The sequence below is a fragment of the Nelumbo lutea genome, chromosome 1, assembly GCF_056320005.1.
Source record: "Nelumbo lutea isolate HS-2025 chromosome 1, American lotus-T2T, whole genome shotgun sequence".
Taxonomy (NCBI): Eukaryota; Viridiplantae; Streptophyta; class Magnoliopsida; order Proteales; family Nelumbonaceae; genus Nelumbo; species Nelumbo lutea.
This window is the reverse complement of record NC_142684.1, coordinates 116,893,679-116,910,241: the sequence shown is the minus strand read 5'-3', so window position 1 is coordinate 116,910,241 and position 16,563 is coordinate 116,893,679. Positions and strand designations below refer to the sequence as shown.

General features: G+C 37.4%; 1 protein-coding gene across 2 annotated transcripts; it reads left to right on the top strand.

The window, feature by feature from the left end:
• The first annotated feature begins 1,614 nt into the window (after nt 1–1,614).
• On the top strand, nt 1,615–15,522 carry LOC148876991 (splicing factor U2af large subunit B-like). Of its 2 annotated transcripts, XM_088979969.1 has the most exons (14): nt 1,652–2,105; nt 4,274–4,435; nt 5,148–5,414; nt 5,483–5,595; nt 9,136–9,200; nt 9,837–9,904; nt 9,989–10,030; nt 10,123–10,182; nt 11,881–11,941; nt 12,025–12,137; nt 12,813–13,259; nt 14,513–14,648; nt 14,853–14,920; nt 15,145–15,522. In XM_088979969.1, exons 1-14 carry the CDS (start codon nt 1,983–1,985, stop codon nt 15,280–15,282), a joined length of 1,863 nt encoding a protein of 620 aa, XP_088836095.1. In that variant the 5' UTR covers nt 1,652–1,982; the 3' UTR covers nt 15,283–15,522. The 2 variants fall into 2 exon arrangements, with proteins under 2 accessions (XP_088836099.1, XP_088836095.1); XM_088979973.1 differs by lacking the exon at nt 4,274–4,435 and having other exon boundaries at nt 1,615–2,105.
• The last annotated feature ends 1,041 nt before the right edge of the window (nt 15,523–16,563 follow it).

The window sequence follows — 16,563 nt, the reverse complement described above, 5'->3', positions numbered from 1 at the left end:
ATGAAGAAAATAATATAAATTACAGAAAAACAAAGAAACATAGAGAAAATTTACAAAAAATATATATATAAAAATCATAAATATTGAAGAAAAAAACATAAATTACAAAAAGGAATAAAACATAAATTATAGAAAAATGAACAAAATTGAGAATAAAATAAGAATTTATATCTACTACCATATAAAAAAATGAGAATGGTTCAATTAGTGTGGTTGAAAGACCTCGATTTTTCATACCAATCATACCCCTTAGTTGTTTGGCTTTTCCAACATATCCCAATTCTATATGAGGGTGCATGATAGTAGTTGGCAAAAAAAAAAAAAAAAACCATTGTCCTTTCTAAAAAGCCATTGGGTGGGAACCTGACCCATCAACTCGTTAATGACCCATTTTAGGTTCAACCCAACCCAACATGCCCAATCCATTAATTTTCCACATAATACATAAATTCTAGAAAAGTATAACTACAAAAAATACATAATATACAAATAAAGATAGAAAATGTAGAAAATAACATAAATTAAAGGAAAAAATAAAAATGCAAAATAATTATGAAAAACATAGAAAATGAAGAAAATAATATAAATTATAAAAAACAAAGAAATACACAAAAAAATAAAAAATTATAAAAATTGATAAAAAATGATAGAAATTGCACAAAAATACAAAAAATTCATTCCATGGGCTCTAAACATGTTTGTCAGTTGGGCCTACGTCTTATACGAGCATTTGGCCACTAGGATTGTATGTTATTATGTGTGTGGTTGTAGGACCTGAACTCATTTCCTCAGTCGTAAGTAACACTGTGACACATTATGAGTCGTTCAATTGTTTTATTCTTTGACAAATGTGCAGAGGTGATCAACGTGCCTAGAAGGTGTTTACATACATGTTACTCTAGTGGTTGGTTGATAAATTTTGCTTCAAATTAATTAATTTATTTCCTTTTTAGTTAAAAAGTAAGAAGAAAATATTTAGGCTTAAATGTAAATTATTTAATAGTCATCTTAGACAATGACTTCTGCTATTCAATAGCTAATTGAGTAAATTAACATAATATAGCTTAGTTTACTTCTAACCATTAATAGTAACTATTTTCATAAGTTTTAAGTTATTACAAAACAAGAGATCGGTTAAGAGTGGCATCTCCAATTCTCCATAAATTTTGTGTTTCATTGGGATGAACCATATCTATATATAATATTGTTGAATGTAATTTTATAATTGATTTGGTGCATTAAACTTAGTTTGGAAAGAGTACAAATATAAATATGTACAACACAAATACATATAAAATAATATAAAATATAAGGTTTTGCACTCTACATATTTGTATTTATACTCCATCCAAACTAAGTCTTAATGTTTCAATCTCATGCATTTACAATCAACATTTTATAAATAAAATTCAGATCTTGATATTTTGTGAGTATAGTCCTTTTTATGTATTATATGATTGTTTTAGGACTTGCATGGTATATGAACTTTCATCTGTTCTTAAGATATAAAAGCATAGTCAAATATCACCCTCACCGTCCATATTAAATATCCGTACATTGCACGGGCCATTCGACTGATATCTAATAAGATACAAAATTTTAATCGTTGGTGTCAATCAATTAGGTCGATTTTTTCAAAATTCACGATGGATTTTGATTGATCAAAATTCAAAACTATTTCGGTACTATTATTGAGGTGTCACAAAATGTGTGAAATAAAAAAGGAAAAATCCCTCCGCACTGGATCCGGACCCGATTGACTGGATCGTTACCAGGGTAATACTAATACCCTACTTCATCAATCCCCGGCACGGTTTTGGTTTAGGACTAGGTCTTGGGATTAGGATTCCTACGGTGGTTGTTTTTTTTGGAGCGAAGTTCTGCTGCTAGCCCTAGAACAGCTTCGAATCGATTTCGCCGAAACACTGAGTGAGGACGGAGAGAACTCGAAACGAAGGCAGAGAGGAAAAAAGGGTCTAAAAATGCCGGATTACGGGGAAAGATACGAAGGAAATGGCGAGGGTTTCAACGATTACAACTCCTCTCCTCTACAGAGACCCAGTAGCCATGGCGGTCTCGATGATTACAGTGACTCCAAATCTCAGGTATTCGCAAATTGTTTTTGTTTTTTCCTGTTCCGTTCTCTTTGTATTCCCCTTTTTCTGCGTTCATACGTAAGCGTTGTGTATTGAGGGGAGGCGCGGGTGCTGAGTTTAAAGGGTTAGATTTATATCCCGGTGTTCCCGTGGTATTTTTGGGTTTGACTTGTAACTGAGACTGTTGCCGGGTTTTCACCTATGTCTGGGAGCGCTGATAAGATTTTAGGGTTCGAGGCGATCAACGTCTGTTTCTGGTAGAACACAGTAGTTCTACGCGTTTCTTCTACAGGGGAATTTCCACAAGGACACTTCAGTTGGCGCTAGGGTTATCACCAGATCAGACTGTGGTTATATTTATATTAGGTATTCAGGGTTGTTTTAGGGTTTGGAAATTAGTTATAATTTACACTATGCTGGGACTGTTTCCGCGTAAAAGGTGCGGGAAAAGTAGTCTTACGCCTTATGCAATTAAAATGAAAAGGGGCAGAAGCTCAGCATGAAATATTAGCGGAAGGGAGTTCCTCTAGTTTAAAATGCACATAATAAATTGGCCAATTCATGAAGCCACTTGCAAAAGATTTTACTAGAGCGGTAGAGCCCCTTTCAAATTGTTGTAGTAGTATCTCTGGATTATATTGTATTCTGCTTGAATTCGAGGTGCCATGCAAAAGGAAGAAAAACTGATTAACATTTCAGGGCCACGCTTTTTGACTAGGCATGCATTATGTCTTTCATTAAAGAGTTCTTCATTTGGTTTGTATACCCTTCTGTGAACAATGCATTCATTCAGATTATTCTACCAACTAACATGTTACTGGAAGCTGTATGATGCTTTGCCACGCAAACCCAAATATTGTCTTGTTAAATTCATGTTTGTGACATAAAATCTCCCTGTAGGAAATTTAGAATTCACAATACATGGTAGATGTTGATTTATGCATGCCATTGTTAAATTCATTGATGAGTGATTGCTAAGCTGGTCCATAGGGTCATGATGAGCTGCATTTGTTTACAATGTAAAAATTCAGATTGCATGATGGTGCATTGGGGCTCATGAAGTCATGATGGTTATAGGCAGTGTTGCATGGACACAGACACGGGAGTAGGAATCTGACACGTCCAAGAGTCTGACTCTGCAAGATAAGAAATGGACTCACAAACATGCCTATGGAAAAGTATATACTATTAAAGTAATTTGTATCTTTTGAATTCTGATGTTATATACCTGCGAAAATGTTGCTTGTGTTACTAAGTGAGGTTTGGTACAACAAATGGATTCATCTAAATTATCTGTTCATTTATGTTGAACAAGCAAGGAGATAAAAAGGAAAGTTATGTAGAAGTGCCCTCAAGAATCCATGGAGTTTCGAACTTGGATACGTGTCCATGATGTGTTGTCCATTTAAGAGAGTCCATGCAGCACTGACTCTAAGGACTGGCTTAGTTTTACTCCTCTGTTGAGTTATAATGTTCCTGCATAGAATAGAAGAAAGATGAATAAAGTTGGATATATGAAAAAAATGTTGGCTGGTTAAATCAATTATTATAAACAAATAAACAATGATTTAAAAATTGATCCGGATATTCATGGATTGAACAGTTCCACTGCCCATAGTGTAATGCCCAAAACTGTCAAAAATTTGGGATGCAGTAGTTATCCGGTTCATTGGTGCAACCAAGTTTCAAAGTATCGATACGTATTGGCCCGTATCAGCCGATACTATCGTATCGGAGCCTTCCCGATATGCCCCTCCAGGGGGTGTTTCGGGTTGGCAAGTGGTTCAGGGGGTAGACTGGCCTTAAACCGGCCCCTCTGAACCAGATTCGGAAAAAAAGAAAAACAAAAAGGAGTACTGATACTGGCCGATATGCAGTATTGATACTTTGAACCTTGGGTGCAACCATCTGGGTCAACAAAGCTTGGCAACAATGGTTATGAACTTTTTTACCCCATGGGTGGAGATTTAGATTCTTTGATTAAGGAACTTGGCATGACATTATAGTAGGAGGAGATTGCTAAGTGGCAGTAAATTGTATTCCTCTCTAATCTTAACAGAAGAAGGGCCTTGGAATTCTTGATTGAGGAAGTTAGGACTTTGGTGTCCAATCTGAATTGTTCTTCAGTTGGGTTCCAGGATTGGTGAATGGACTGTCTGACAGTTTATCAATGACAGGTGTTAATAATAGTAACATACAATGGGGATTGCCAGGCTTGGGGACAGAAGTGTATATGCCAGCCAATGTCTGTACCTGATGTTTATGCCAATTTCTGCTGTCATCCGGAGAAAAGTGTTCTCTCTCTCTCTCTCTTGATAGATAATGGTGAAGCAATAAAGGTCATTCCTCTTACTGATAAAAAAAGAGTTATGTTGGTAGTGAACACCCTTGATGTCATTGAAAGTGAACACACTTGACAGATGTAACAAAGTAAAACTAATGTTTTGCTAATGTGTGCAAACACCGAGACGTATGCATCGTATATGTCTATTGCCTCTATTCATAAGTTAATTAACCAAAGATTATGCTTGCTTCTCCTTCTGAGTGGGCACTTAAAAACTTGCATGGGATTCTGAAATGATGACATTAATGGCTAAGATCAGAGAGGTAAAAAACAATCAAACAGGTGCCTAAGCAATGCACCATGTTTATGGCATTGACTTCTTTGGTGATAATCTGTGTCTATGTGTCATGTATTTGAGTATTTATTTTATTTGTTCAGAGTTTGTCCACGTGATCATCTGTGCATTGATTACCAAGCACCTTGTCACCCAGAGTGGTGTATCACCTAATGGTTTCAGAAACCTTTTGTACTTTATGTCTAATATACATAATTAATGAATATGACACTTGTTATTATGATGGTTTTTATGTACCATGCCACAGTCATCTGTCATTGCAAGGTTAACCAACTTCTTGCAGTCTAGCTTGTGTATTGCTTATTTTGGAAATATTGATGAAATGTTATTTATGTGCTGTCATGCATGATAGTGGAATATATAGCTTATGTACTTTTATGTTCTTTCCTCTAATGCTACCAAATATCTGCAGCATGGTTCTCGTGACTATGAAAGGGAGTCCTCAAAAAGTAGGGAGAGGGAAAGAGAAAAAGGAAGGGACAAGGACAGGGAGAGGGAGAGGGATAGGGACAGGGACAGAGACAGAGACAGAGACAGAGATCGGGAACGGGAACGAGACAGAGGTCGTGATCGTCATCATAGAGACCACCACAGAGAACGAAGTGATAGGAGGGAGCGAGGACGGGATAGAGATGATGATGATGATGATGACTTTCACCGTAGTCGAGACTATGAGAGGTGCAATACAACTGAGTTTGCAGTTGTTTTATCAGTTTCATGTTCACTGACATAATTGCATACACCATCCGTAGAGATTATGATAAAGATAGAGAAGGAAGGCACGGGCATAGGTCTCGATCTCAGTCCCGGGGTAGATCTCATCATAGATCAAGATCTCGATCCCGTTCACGATCAAAGAGGTAGATCGTACTACACATGACAGTTCATTACAATGCCTGCTGAGAATTATAATAGAAACATCATCCATTTTATTTCCTAAGTTTCACACTTTTTTTTTTTGTCTTTCAGCAATTTTCATTAATATTTTCTATTGTGTAACCATGTTGGATAGGCAACTCATATAGCTTTTCTACATTTCCTCAGATCAGCTGCATGCCAATTAACCATGCTGTGCCAACATTAAATGCATGATCAGTTGCATGTCAATTCACCATGCCTCTGATGGAACCACTTGTATTTGAAATGTAATAGCTACACTGATAAGAGACTCCTACATGCTAGTCTAATCAGACTTTAAATTAAAGCTGTTACCAGTTAGACATAAAAAATAGGCTCTTATTCCAATAATATCTAATTAGACTTTAGAGGTATTAAATTTTAGACTTCCAAATGCCACCATGGTAAATAAACATACTATATGCATGTTTATGAACTTTGACTAAACTTGTATTAGATGCTGAATTATACACAGGTACAGACATGGAATTTTTTTTTATCAGCAGAAAACAAAATTTATATTCCCTTTGCAGATGTGGGAGTATTTTATAATACATAGTATAATACTGTTTTTTTGATAAATGAGAGTGGTTTTATTAATTCAAAAAATAGTAGTACATTCAGGCTAGGAAGAGGCACGAGGTGTTACCTCCCCCTAGGACCGAGTCATAAACACTAAACAAACACAAGCCTGAAACACAGTTACAAAGTGGCCCAAAACAGATCTCACCTTGACACCCCTTGCTTGGCCAAAGAATCAGCCATTGCATTTGCTGATCTGCTGTCCCACTGAAACCTGACTGACATATTCCTTGTCAGCCATTTAACTTTCTTTAACAGATCCCTGTAGCCCCAACAAGCTGTATCTGGACTTGTCAACCAGCTCACTACTACCTTGGAATCCCCTTCTGATATCAAATTATTTGCTCCAAGTTGACTGGCCATCTGTATACCTTGTACCACTGCTAGTATCTCTGCCCTTACAGAACCACCAACACCCACTGGTCCTGAAAATAAAGACAACACGTTGCTATCTTTGTCTCTCAGAATCCCTCCTATTCCAGATGGCCCTGGGTTACCTTGGCAGCTACCATCAAAATTCAGTTTTACCACTCCATCCGGTGGGGATTCCCATTTAGCTTGTGATTTGTTCTTTGTGGAGACCGTAGAAGCCACTGCTGCGCAGTTTCTCCTTAAGTCATCAAAGGAGTAATCTGCCAACAAGTGTGAAGGTTTTAGCCACGAGACTGTCCTTGTCATTATGCATTCCTTAATTTCAGCAAGACTTCTTTCCTTTTCTTGAAATATTCTGGCATTTCTCTCCTCCCATAAAGTCCACAAGGTTTACATGATATAATACTTGAATGATATGGATTTTCAAAAATATGGGATAAGTTATAGAATGCATATATTTGTAATATATATTTACGTGACTGATAAAAATGCATACATATACATGTAATTGTGGCATTGTGCCACATTTCATTTTGTAAATTTTAAAAGATAATATATTAAACACATTTATTTTAATTTGTTGTTTTTACCATACCATCTACAACAGACTGAATTTTTGTTGAATTTTTTATTTGTGAAACTGAACTGTACACAAAGTTTCTAAGTAACACTTTTCCATGGTTCCTTTCTCCTTTTCCATGTATGCATCATGTACTCAATGCATCCAGGCAACCTTTAGAATGTTTGGGCTTCCTGAGGAAATTTATTGTGTTTTTAGTATTACTTATTTGACCTTAATTTATACTTATGTTTCACACAATGGATTACCTGACTTTAACATGTTGGCAGTCAATTGATGGTTTTTCTAACAAATCTTTCTGTGTCAGGCCAATCATTATATTGCTTCCGTGTAGTATTTATGGTGTTTGCATTTGTGTATATACCCGCAAAATAATCTGTGTTGTTATTTAGGCATGAAAGTGTGAATCTACTAATACTTGATCTTTTTCGACACTATTTTTTCCTGTTAAAGGAAGGATAATAGAGTCACTTGCATTCCCTGTTTCCTATATCTTTATCTGTGTCTATATGCATCCAGGCATCATAGCACTTGGGTACCCCAGTCCTCCAGGTATAATAGGCTTCATTGTTCATAGGGACAAACAGTTATTGTGGGCATTTAGTGGCCTGATTGGTTAGAGGGGATGCCCATTCAAGTAGATGTGTTCAAGGAATAAGAAACAAGAATGGCTTTATCCCCGAATCCTTGTTCCCTCCTTCTAGAAGGGGACTGTACAAAGATCATTAGATGGGGGAAAAAGGTTGTGGGAGGGGATATTGATAAAAAATGATAAGAAAAGGTTGTGGGGGGACTGTTGCTGCTATAAATTAATCTAAGTAGATGTGTTCAAGGAATAAGAAACAAGAATGGCTTTATTCCGGAATCCTTATTCCCTCCTTCTAGAAGGGGACTGTACAAAGATCATTAGATGGGGGAAAAAGGTTGTGGGAGGGGATATTGATAAAAAATGATAAAAAAAGGTTGTGGGGGGACTGTTGCTGCTATAAATTAATCTAAAAAACGATTTGACACCTTTTGACCTCCTCAACATCAGATTTCAGATTGGATTCTTAGTGATCTAAATACCAAAGTGGGTGGATTGGCAAGACTGCAGTGAATGGGGAGAGGATATACAGTGGGCCTTCACTGCTTGGGATTCTGCGTTTCGTGTTTAATATTGCATTCTAAGTTACCCTGTTTGCATGAATGGCAAAGAATCCAGGGATAGAGTCCATTGCTTGGTGCAATGGTAAAATCTCAGCCTGACAAGCATGAGAATACAGGTTTGAGACTTATGAACAACAATTTTGTGCAAAAGATGCTGAAGGTTAGGTTCATATCCACAGTGCGAAGCACCCTCATCAAGACCCTGGATAGCGAGGACCAACATTGGGTAATGGCCCTAAGGAATTCAGGGATGTTCTTTCCCACCTGTATGGAGATTCTGTGATGTCTAGGACAGTGTGGCAAGGTTACCAAAACATTCCAACTATCCTCCCAAAACTGATTTTACAATCATCGCCTATCTAATTCAGTAGGAGGAGCATGATCATTATCTTTTTATTTTATTTTGAAAAGCTCCAATTTGAGGGAGGTTCTGTTCGCAAGTTTTTATACTTGCTGTGGTTTGTGCATAGTGTGGCTGTGAAATGTAGAATTCCTTAGTATACAACAGGCAAATGTTATTTGTATGATGCATCTCCATATTGTTTGATATACATGTGAATCAGATAAAATATGTCCTCTGTTCTTTGTTTTTCAGGAGCAGCCATAATAAAGGTTGCTGCTTATGCCATTAGTATTTTAGTCTAGAGCTGGAAGCAATGCCTGGTTGAATGTTTAGCATAAATCCCTCTATTTTCGTTATGTATGTAGAAATTGCTCCTTTTACTAATTATGCTTCTTATGTCATGCTGCTTCTGCCACTTCTACGTTTTTCTGTACCTTTCTGTTCCATTTATTTTCCTTGTATACTGTGGCATGACAGCAAGCGGATCAGTGGTTTTGACATGGCCCCTCCTGCAACTGCAATGCTGGCAGCTGCTGCTGCAGGTATGTGACTTGTTTTTCTAATTGCATTTTGCCACTTCCGTTTCTATTTTTGCTGAATAACTTGAAAAGTTGTATCAATTGCATGCCATTATTTGGTAAGCCACACTATTTTTTTCCCACATTAACAGTAGTGGCAACTTTATGCTGCAATCTTTGGATGGGTTGTACTGTTTTTGTTTCAATTATTTACTTGGTGAACTAATTCAGAAACTGAGAGCCTTTTTTGGTTGTTTTCTTGTTTTTGGTGTTTGTTTGTTTGTTTCTGTGTCTATATGTTTTTGTAAGAAGGCAATGTTGGGCTACTTGTCCCACTGTGCTGCCAATGGGTGTGAGCCGAGTCCTGTAGCTTTTATGTACAAGGAGGAATCAATGCACTGGTTTGATGGATCTTGTTCGTCTTCAACCGGCACCTATTACCTGTTTTGGTAGTCTTACAAATATTACCTCCCGTATTTGATAATGATGTATTCCTTTTATATTCTTGATAAACTTCACAAGAAGATAGGGCATGCCTAATTCAGTGAGAACATATGAAGAAAAGTAGGAGGTGCAAGTTGATTTACACCTGCAATAGTAGCATAGCAGCATGAATTTTCTTTTCTTTGTACCAGAAAATAATTTAACTAGCTTTTGCAGGTCAGATGCCTGGGACTACTCCAACCATTCCTGGAATGTTTCCAAACATGTTTCCTTTGCCAGGGCAGGTACTTATATTTCTTTTCCACTGGAGAAAATATGTACATTGATCTGTTTTTAAATTTTGTTCCATGTTTCTTTGCGTGTTGCAGTTTGGGGTCCCTGTGATGCCAGTTCAGGCTATGACGCAGCAGGTTAGGCAGAATTTTATATTTTTCTTTTTCCGTTCTGAATTTTTGTGATATTATGTTTGGATGTGCCTTAAGAATTTTACTGTTGCTGTTAGGCTACAAGGCATGCTCGGCGGGTGTATGTTGGGGGCCTTCCTCCTACAGCTAATGAACAAGTACTCACTCCAGCTTCTCTGATATAATTTCCACTCTGCTGTTCCTTTGTTATAGTGTTTAATTTTCACACGAATTATTTTGTTTACACATGCCAGACATGTTAAAACTGTTTTCCAAAGTCCTTTCTAATTGCCTCATATTGTTATTAGGTGCAATGGCTTCTTGAACTGAACTGTCACGCTCTTAGTTCATTATTCTTTAATTTTCTGTGATATCTTATTTTTATCGATTAGTGATATTTGTTTATGGTTTACACTAAGAAGCGTTATGAAGTGGTCTCATATAAAGAGATGGAAGATCCTTGAGGGCAAAACCAAGCTTGCAGTTGAGTTAGAAGCTATGCTAACCGGATACAGCTTGATATGGTATTGGACATGAAATTTGCACTAAGAATTGAATTATCTGACATGATATTGGCACCCTTGTATAGGTATCTGGGTATCACAGGATCATCTCATTGTCATCGTTGTTGTTATCATCCCTGTCCCAACTATATGGGGTCAGCTACATGATTCCTGTTCTACCATTCTGTTCTGTTCAAATACCATATCCTTTGTCAAATTATGGGCCCTTAAATCATTTCTTACTACTTCAGCCTATGTCCTTTTTTCTGCCCACAACTCTTTTAACCCCCTTCAACTTTTTAGAGATCACTTCTACCATTGTTGCAGATGCTCTCTTTATGTGTGCCCAAACCATCTTAGTCCACTTTTCCTCATTTTATCACCTATTGCAGCTATTCCTGGGGCTCTTTGAATAAGTTCATTTCTGATCCTATCATTACTAGTTTTCCCACTCATCTATCTCAACAACTCAATATCCATATTTCTACCACTCATTTTTTGGAGATGTTTCTTGATTTCCTAACAATCTGCTTTATACAACATTGCTGGCCATATAACTATTTTATGAAATTTTCCTTCTTGCCTGTGATATTCTCTTGTTACATAAGACTTCTTATGCTCTTTTCCATTTTTCTTATTGTGCTCTATTTCTGTGAGCAACATCCTCAATCTCTCCCTTGTTATTGATCATCAAATGAAGTAATGCAAGAAGTCGCATTGAGATATCTCTTGGTCTCAAATCCCAAGTCTAACCTGATTATCACTCCTATTATTATTAAATTTATAGTGCATTTGTTCTGGTTTAGTTCTACTTAAGTACTTGTTTTAAAGCCTCTTGTTTCTAAGGTATTTCTCCACAGTTCTAAAATTTCATTTCATCCTTCTTTAGTTATATCAATTAATACTACATCATCAGCAAATAATATGCACCATTAAACCTCCTCCTGAATATGTTTAGTCAATTCATTCATGATTAGTGTAACTGAATAAGGGAATGAAATTGTGTTTGTTTTGGGAACCAATATACTTTATTTCAATCAAGAAGTTTCTGTAAAAATTTGGGAGCTAGAGTTTTGGCTCACAGCCTCAACTCTAAGGTATCTGAACAGCTCAAATTAGAATTTTGTTGTAATCAATAAAGACTTTAATAATTTCAATGATTATGCGTTGGGGATTTATGGTAGACTTTATGGTTAGAGGTGTGCTAATGCTAATTATGCACTTAAGCGGCTTTTCCTTTTTGGGCTTTGTATTAACGTGCATGTGGTCTCTCAATGCATGATTGTTATTATTTTCTTTTAAGGGTTGGCTTTATATGACCAAGGAATGATTATTGATCACTGTTCACTGCAGTCTGTGGCCACCTTCTTCAGTCAGGTAATGGCTGCAATTGGAGGGAACACTGCTGGTCCAGGTTTGTGGATGTTTGCCTTTTCTGTTTTCTAAAAATTGGATGCAGTGATTATTATACAGTTGCTAATATCTTGATTTTTACAGGGGATGCTGTTGTTAATGTATACATCAATCATGAAAAGAAGTTTGCTTTTGTAGAGATGAGATCAGTTGAGGAGGCCAGTAATGCAATGGCTTTAGATGGTATCATTTTTGAGGTACGTGTTGTACTTTTCTCTAGATGGATTTTAGGGTTTTACATCCTGAAAGGAAGCTGAAGCAGGAAAAAATTATGTACTGGTTTATATCCAAGTGCCATTTATAAGGCTTGAGGTTGGCCAAGCAGTGGAGCTTTCACCAAATTGAGGTTGAAGGGGATTCCAAATTTACTATTTGGTTGGATGCAGTAAAACAATTTGGGGGCTTGGGCACAGATAAATTATGAGGGAAATAAATTGCTTAGTAAGGGAGGTTGGGGTTTTGTTTTGGTGGACAAGGAGATTGGCATATGGATTAGCTGATACTTTGGCAAAGCAAGGAACTTTCTGGGAGAATTTGTTTTGGGCTGTTTTGTAATCTTGAAATAAATCTCTTAGGGTCAACACCCTTGTTTTGGGTGGTGACAGTGTACTCCTTTAAATGTTTCATTAATGAAATTACCATTTCCAATAGAAAAAAGTAGATACAGAGTCCTTTTTAATCTGTTGTATATTATGTTCATTGACCCCAAAACACATATACTCTCTTTCCTTATTTTTTTGGTACGAGGCATTTACACTTGGCATATGAAAGACCTCCTTTTCTAGAAATGAACAAGAAGCTGACCTCTGAAAGGTCTCTTTAAGAATAGGCAGCAATCTTAACCTGGTTGAATTGATTTTGTCTTTACCCAGGGAGCACCTGTGAAAGTAAGGAGGCCAAGTGACTATAACCCCTCTCTTGCTGCAGCACTTGGTCCAAGTCAACCCAACCCCAATTTGAACCTCGCTGCTGTTGGGCTGACACCTGGTTCTGCTGGTGGGCTTGAGGGTCCTGATCGCATCTTTGTCGGTGGGCTCCCCTACTACTTCACGGAAGCACAGATAAGAGAGCTACTAGAATCATTTGGGCCTTTAAGAGGTTTTGATCTAGTGAAGGACAGGGAAACAGGAAACTCTAAAGGATATGCCTTTTGTGTCTACCAGGATGTCTCAGTTACAGATATTGCATGTGCAGCTCTCAATGGAATAAAAATGGGAGATAAAACTCTCACTGTTAGGCGTGCAAATCAGGGTGCTTCCCAGCCGAAACCTGAGCAAGAGAATGTGTTATTGCAGGCACAGCAGCAGGTGGCCTTGCAGGTAAGATGCATGGATTGGTTTTTAATCTGATTGGAGTTCCTAAAAATTAACGGAACAGGCAAATAAATATGCCAGAAAATACTAGTTCATGCTCTACATATTGCATGGAGGCCTGTTGCTTTGAGTCATTGAATAGTTGGTAGTTGTTATCAATGTTTCCAACCCGCCTGTGCTTTTTTTTAATGTTCCACTTATTATTTTTTTTTCCGAAGTTGGTTCAGAGGGGCCTATTTAAGGCCTGGCTACCCTCTGAACCAGTGGCTGACTCGACCCCAGGCGGGTAAATCCCATTTCAGGATTTTGGTCCGAAATTGTTAACTTGGTCAAAACCCATCGACCCAGGCAGTTGAACTGTTGGCTCACTTGACCCAGTAATTGGGTCACAGGTTACAAATATAATTTATATGAAAATTTCCAAAGGCAATCATTTTGTGCTCAGTGGTCAGTGGGGTGATCCTTTTTTCTTAAATTTTGGGTAACTTTTTACAATCTATGTGTTCCAAGGAGCTGAAGGTGCCTTGGCCTGCTATTTTTGCCAAAAAAAAGCCTTTTTGCCCTCAAATCTTAATTTTTAGTGTATAAAAATTAAAGCTAAAATAAATGTCATATGTAGAATATAATTATATATTTTGAATGTCTATAATTAATATTATTATATATTATATAACTATGCATATTTTATTATACTATATATCTTTATGTTGATATGTCACGGGTTGATACATTTTTTTTATGAATGTCACGGGTTGATACATTCAATCTGGGCAGTTGAATCAGTGACCTGCGACCTGGAGGGAAAAATGGTTGAGCTTCCTGGTCGATTTTTTTGAACACTGGTTATTACTAGAAGGAAAGAAAAATAATGAAATAGCAGCCTATACAATTCTACTCCATCCAGATTTGTTTACTATACTAGTTGATAAAAAAAAGATTTGTTCACTAGTCTAAGCTATAAGCAGACCTGTCCCCTTACATAGTAGCTTTATGATCACAGAGTTTATCAAAAGTAGTGCCAATAAGAAAGTGTAACAAGTTGTTCGGTTCTTTGTGCATGTGAAGTTTTAACTTGGGTAAATTAGTGTAGCAACAACTATATGTATAATGTTTTGGTCTTTCAATCAAGTTTCCATGTCAAAAGTTTGTTGATAAGGTTTTTAATTCTGTGCCTGATTTGCTTTTGACTTGTTACCTGAGTTGTAGCTATAGAGGTATCTGTTTGTTGTCTAATTTATTGTTATTGTTTGCCTTTGCAGAAGCTTGTGTTCCAAGCTGCTACACTTCCTACGAAGGTTGTCTGTTTAACACAGGTAGTAAGTGCAGATGAACTAAAAGATGACGAGGAGTATGAAGACATAATGGAAGACATGAGAGGAGAAGGCGGGAAATATGGTAAACACCAGAAACTATGTTCATTTTTATTTCTCAGATCTTAACCCACATTGTGCTAGAGTATTAGGTCTAACCCTCAAACTGAAGACTCCATAAGCTTTACTCATCTAACTTTTCCCAGAGGTTTTTGTATTTCTCCATTGTGTATCCTCTGATCATTCTTAACAATTTTAAGCATTCAAAATTTGACGTTCATCTTGGCAGGTGCACTGGTGAATGTTGTAATTCCACGTCCAAATCCAAATGGTGAACCGTCACTTGGAGTTGGGAAGGTCAGTGGTAGGACTTAATCTTGTAATCCAACTCCACACTGGAAAACACAACTGCAGTTCCTTCTAAATTTTAAGTGATGCTAGTGGTTGTGCCATTGTTAATTCCCTAATATGATTTGCTGCAAGGCGATTAGTGGAAGATTATGAGCGAAGTGCAAATACCAAGTCTTATTTTCTTTCTGTTCTACTACTTGAGTGCTTCTGTTTGACTCCCTTTCTTCCAGGTGTTCTTGGAGTATGCCGATACTGAAGGATCTTCAAAGGCCAGACAAGGACTCAATGGTAGGAAATTTGGTGGAAATCAGGTTGTGGCAGTCTTCTATCCAGAGAATAAGTACCATCAGGGTGATTATGATGGCTAGTTTGCTCGCTTCGTCCTCATTGCGCAGCCTCGAAACTCCTCCGTTTCTCGCTTCCTACTGTAACATAAACATTCATGACATAAACATGGTATCTTTATTTTCAGTGTTTCTAAGTACAGGGACGGGTAATGTTTTATTAGCCAAAGTGACTATTATACCTTTTTTTTTTTGAGGGAGGTAACTAATTTAACTACTATACTTAAAGCGGTCGAATCAGTTATGTTAAATTGGTTTAATTTCCTTCTGGCCCATTATACCATTAACATTCGATATAATAGGAGTATTTTATTATACACCGTCCGGTACAAGTGTGCAGTCAGTGGGTGAGCAATGCTACTGTTCTAGTTTTAAGGTGCCACAGCGTTACTGATACTAAATCACAGAGGAGCTAAACAAGTGCACCACTGTACTCTTGCGAAAGCCACCTGTATTGAATGTGGCCAATTCCATTACAGAATACAGACCGTGCACGAATCCCTGGGCCAGCTGTTTTCCTTCCTATTTGGTTGGGATTTGGGAAACCGCCAGTTGCTTGGTTTAGGTTAAAAAATACGCAAAACGAAATGCTCATATTCTCATTAGGCTCAGTTTGGAAAGAGTATAAATACAAATATGATAAGAGCTTTAGTCTTGGCGTTTAGGGGTTAGCATCGTCAGTGTGTCAAGTAATATAAGATGTTTCCAATGCGGGGCTGGGACATGATGTGATATGCAAGGTGCCACCCAGCTGATCTGTGAGTCTAATCCAATCCCGCTTGCACATGGGTTGGGGATGGACCATGGTTTTTAAAACCGGACCGGATGGTTGGACCAAAAAACTGGGAACTGGTCAGGTGACCGGTTTTGGTTTTCTCTAAAACTGGAAATTTATTTAAAACCGTTGATTTTACTCAACAAACCGTTTACTTGGGCGGTTAACCATTTGAACCGTTCAAATGGTTTTGACTGTTTTTATTTTTTAATTTTCTGTCAGAATGGGCTGACTGTTTGGTTTGAATAGTTGGACTGTTAGACCCAATAATCAGACCCCTGACCGGTTTGGTCTCTAGGTTGTATTTGAAAACCATGGGATGGACTATACCCCTGTTGTGTAGCCTTTCAAAAGATTTAAAGCAAAAAAAGATATCCGTAAGGAGCAGATTCAGATTCATTAATTCATATAGCCTAGTGATGAAAGAAAGCCTATGGATCCAGTCCAAACCTCTAAGCCCAACTAATTTGTAAGCTCCAGCTATCTCCTTTGGATCCTATCTTTACCCTTGTGGGGAATTTCTTTGTTAG

Coding starts and splice junctions, on each gene's coding strand:
- LOC148876991 (XM_088979969.1), top strand. CDS start 1,983: ATGCCGGATTACGGGGAAAGATACGAAGGAAATGGCGAGGGTTTCAAC. Junction 10,031..10,122: donor TTCAGGCTATGACGCAGCAG/GTTAGGCAGAAT, acceptor TGTTGCTGTTAG/GCTACAAGGCATGCTCGGCG. Junction 13,260..14,512: donor AGCAGCAGGTGGCCTTGCAG/GTAAGATGCATG, acceptor TTGCCTTTGCAG/AAGCTTGTGTTCCAAGCTGC.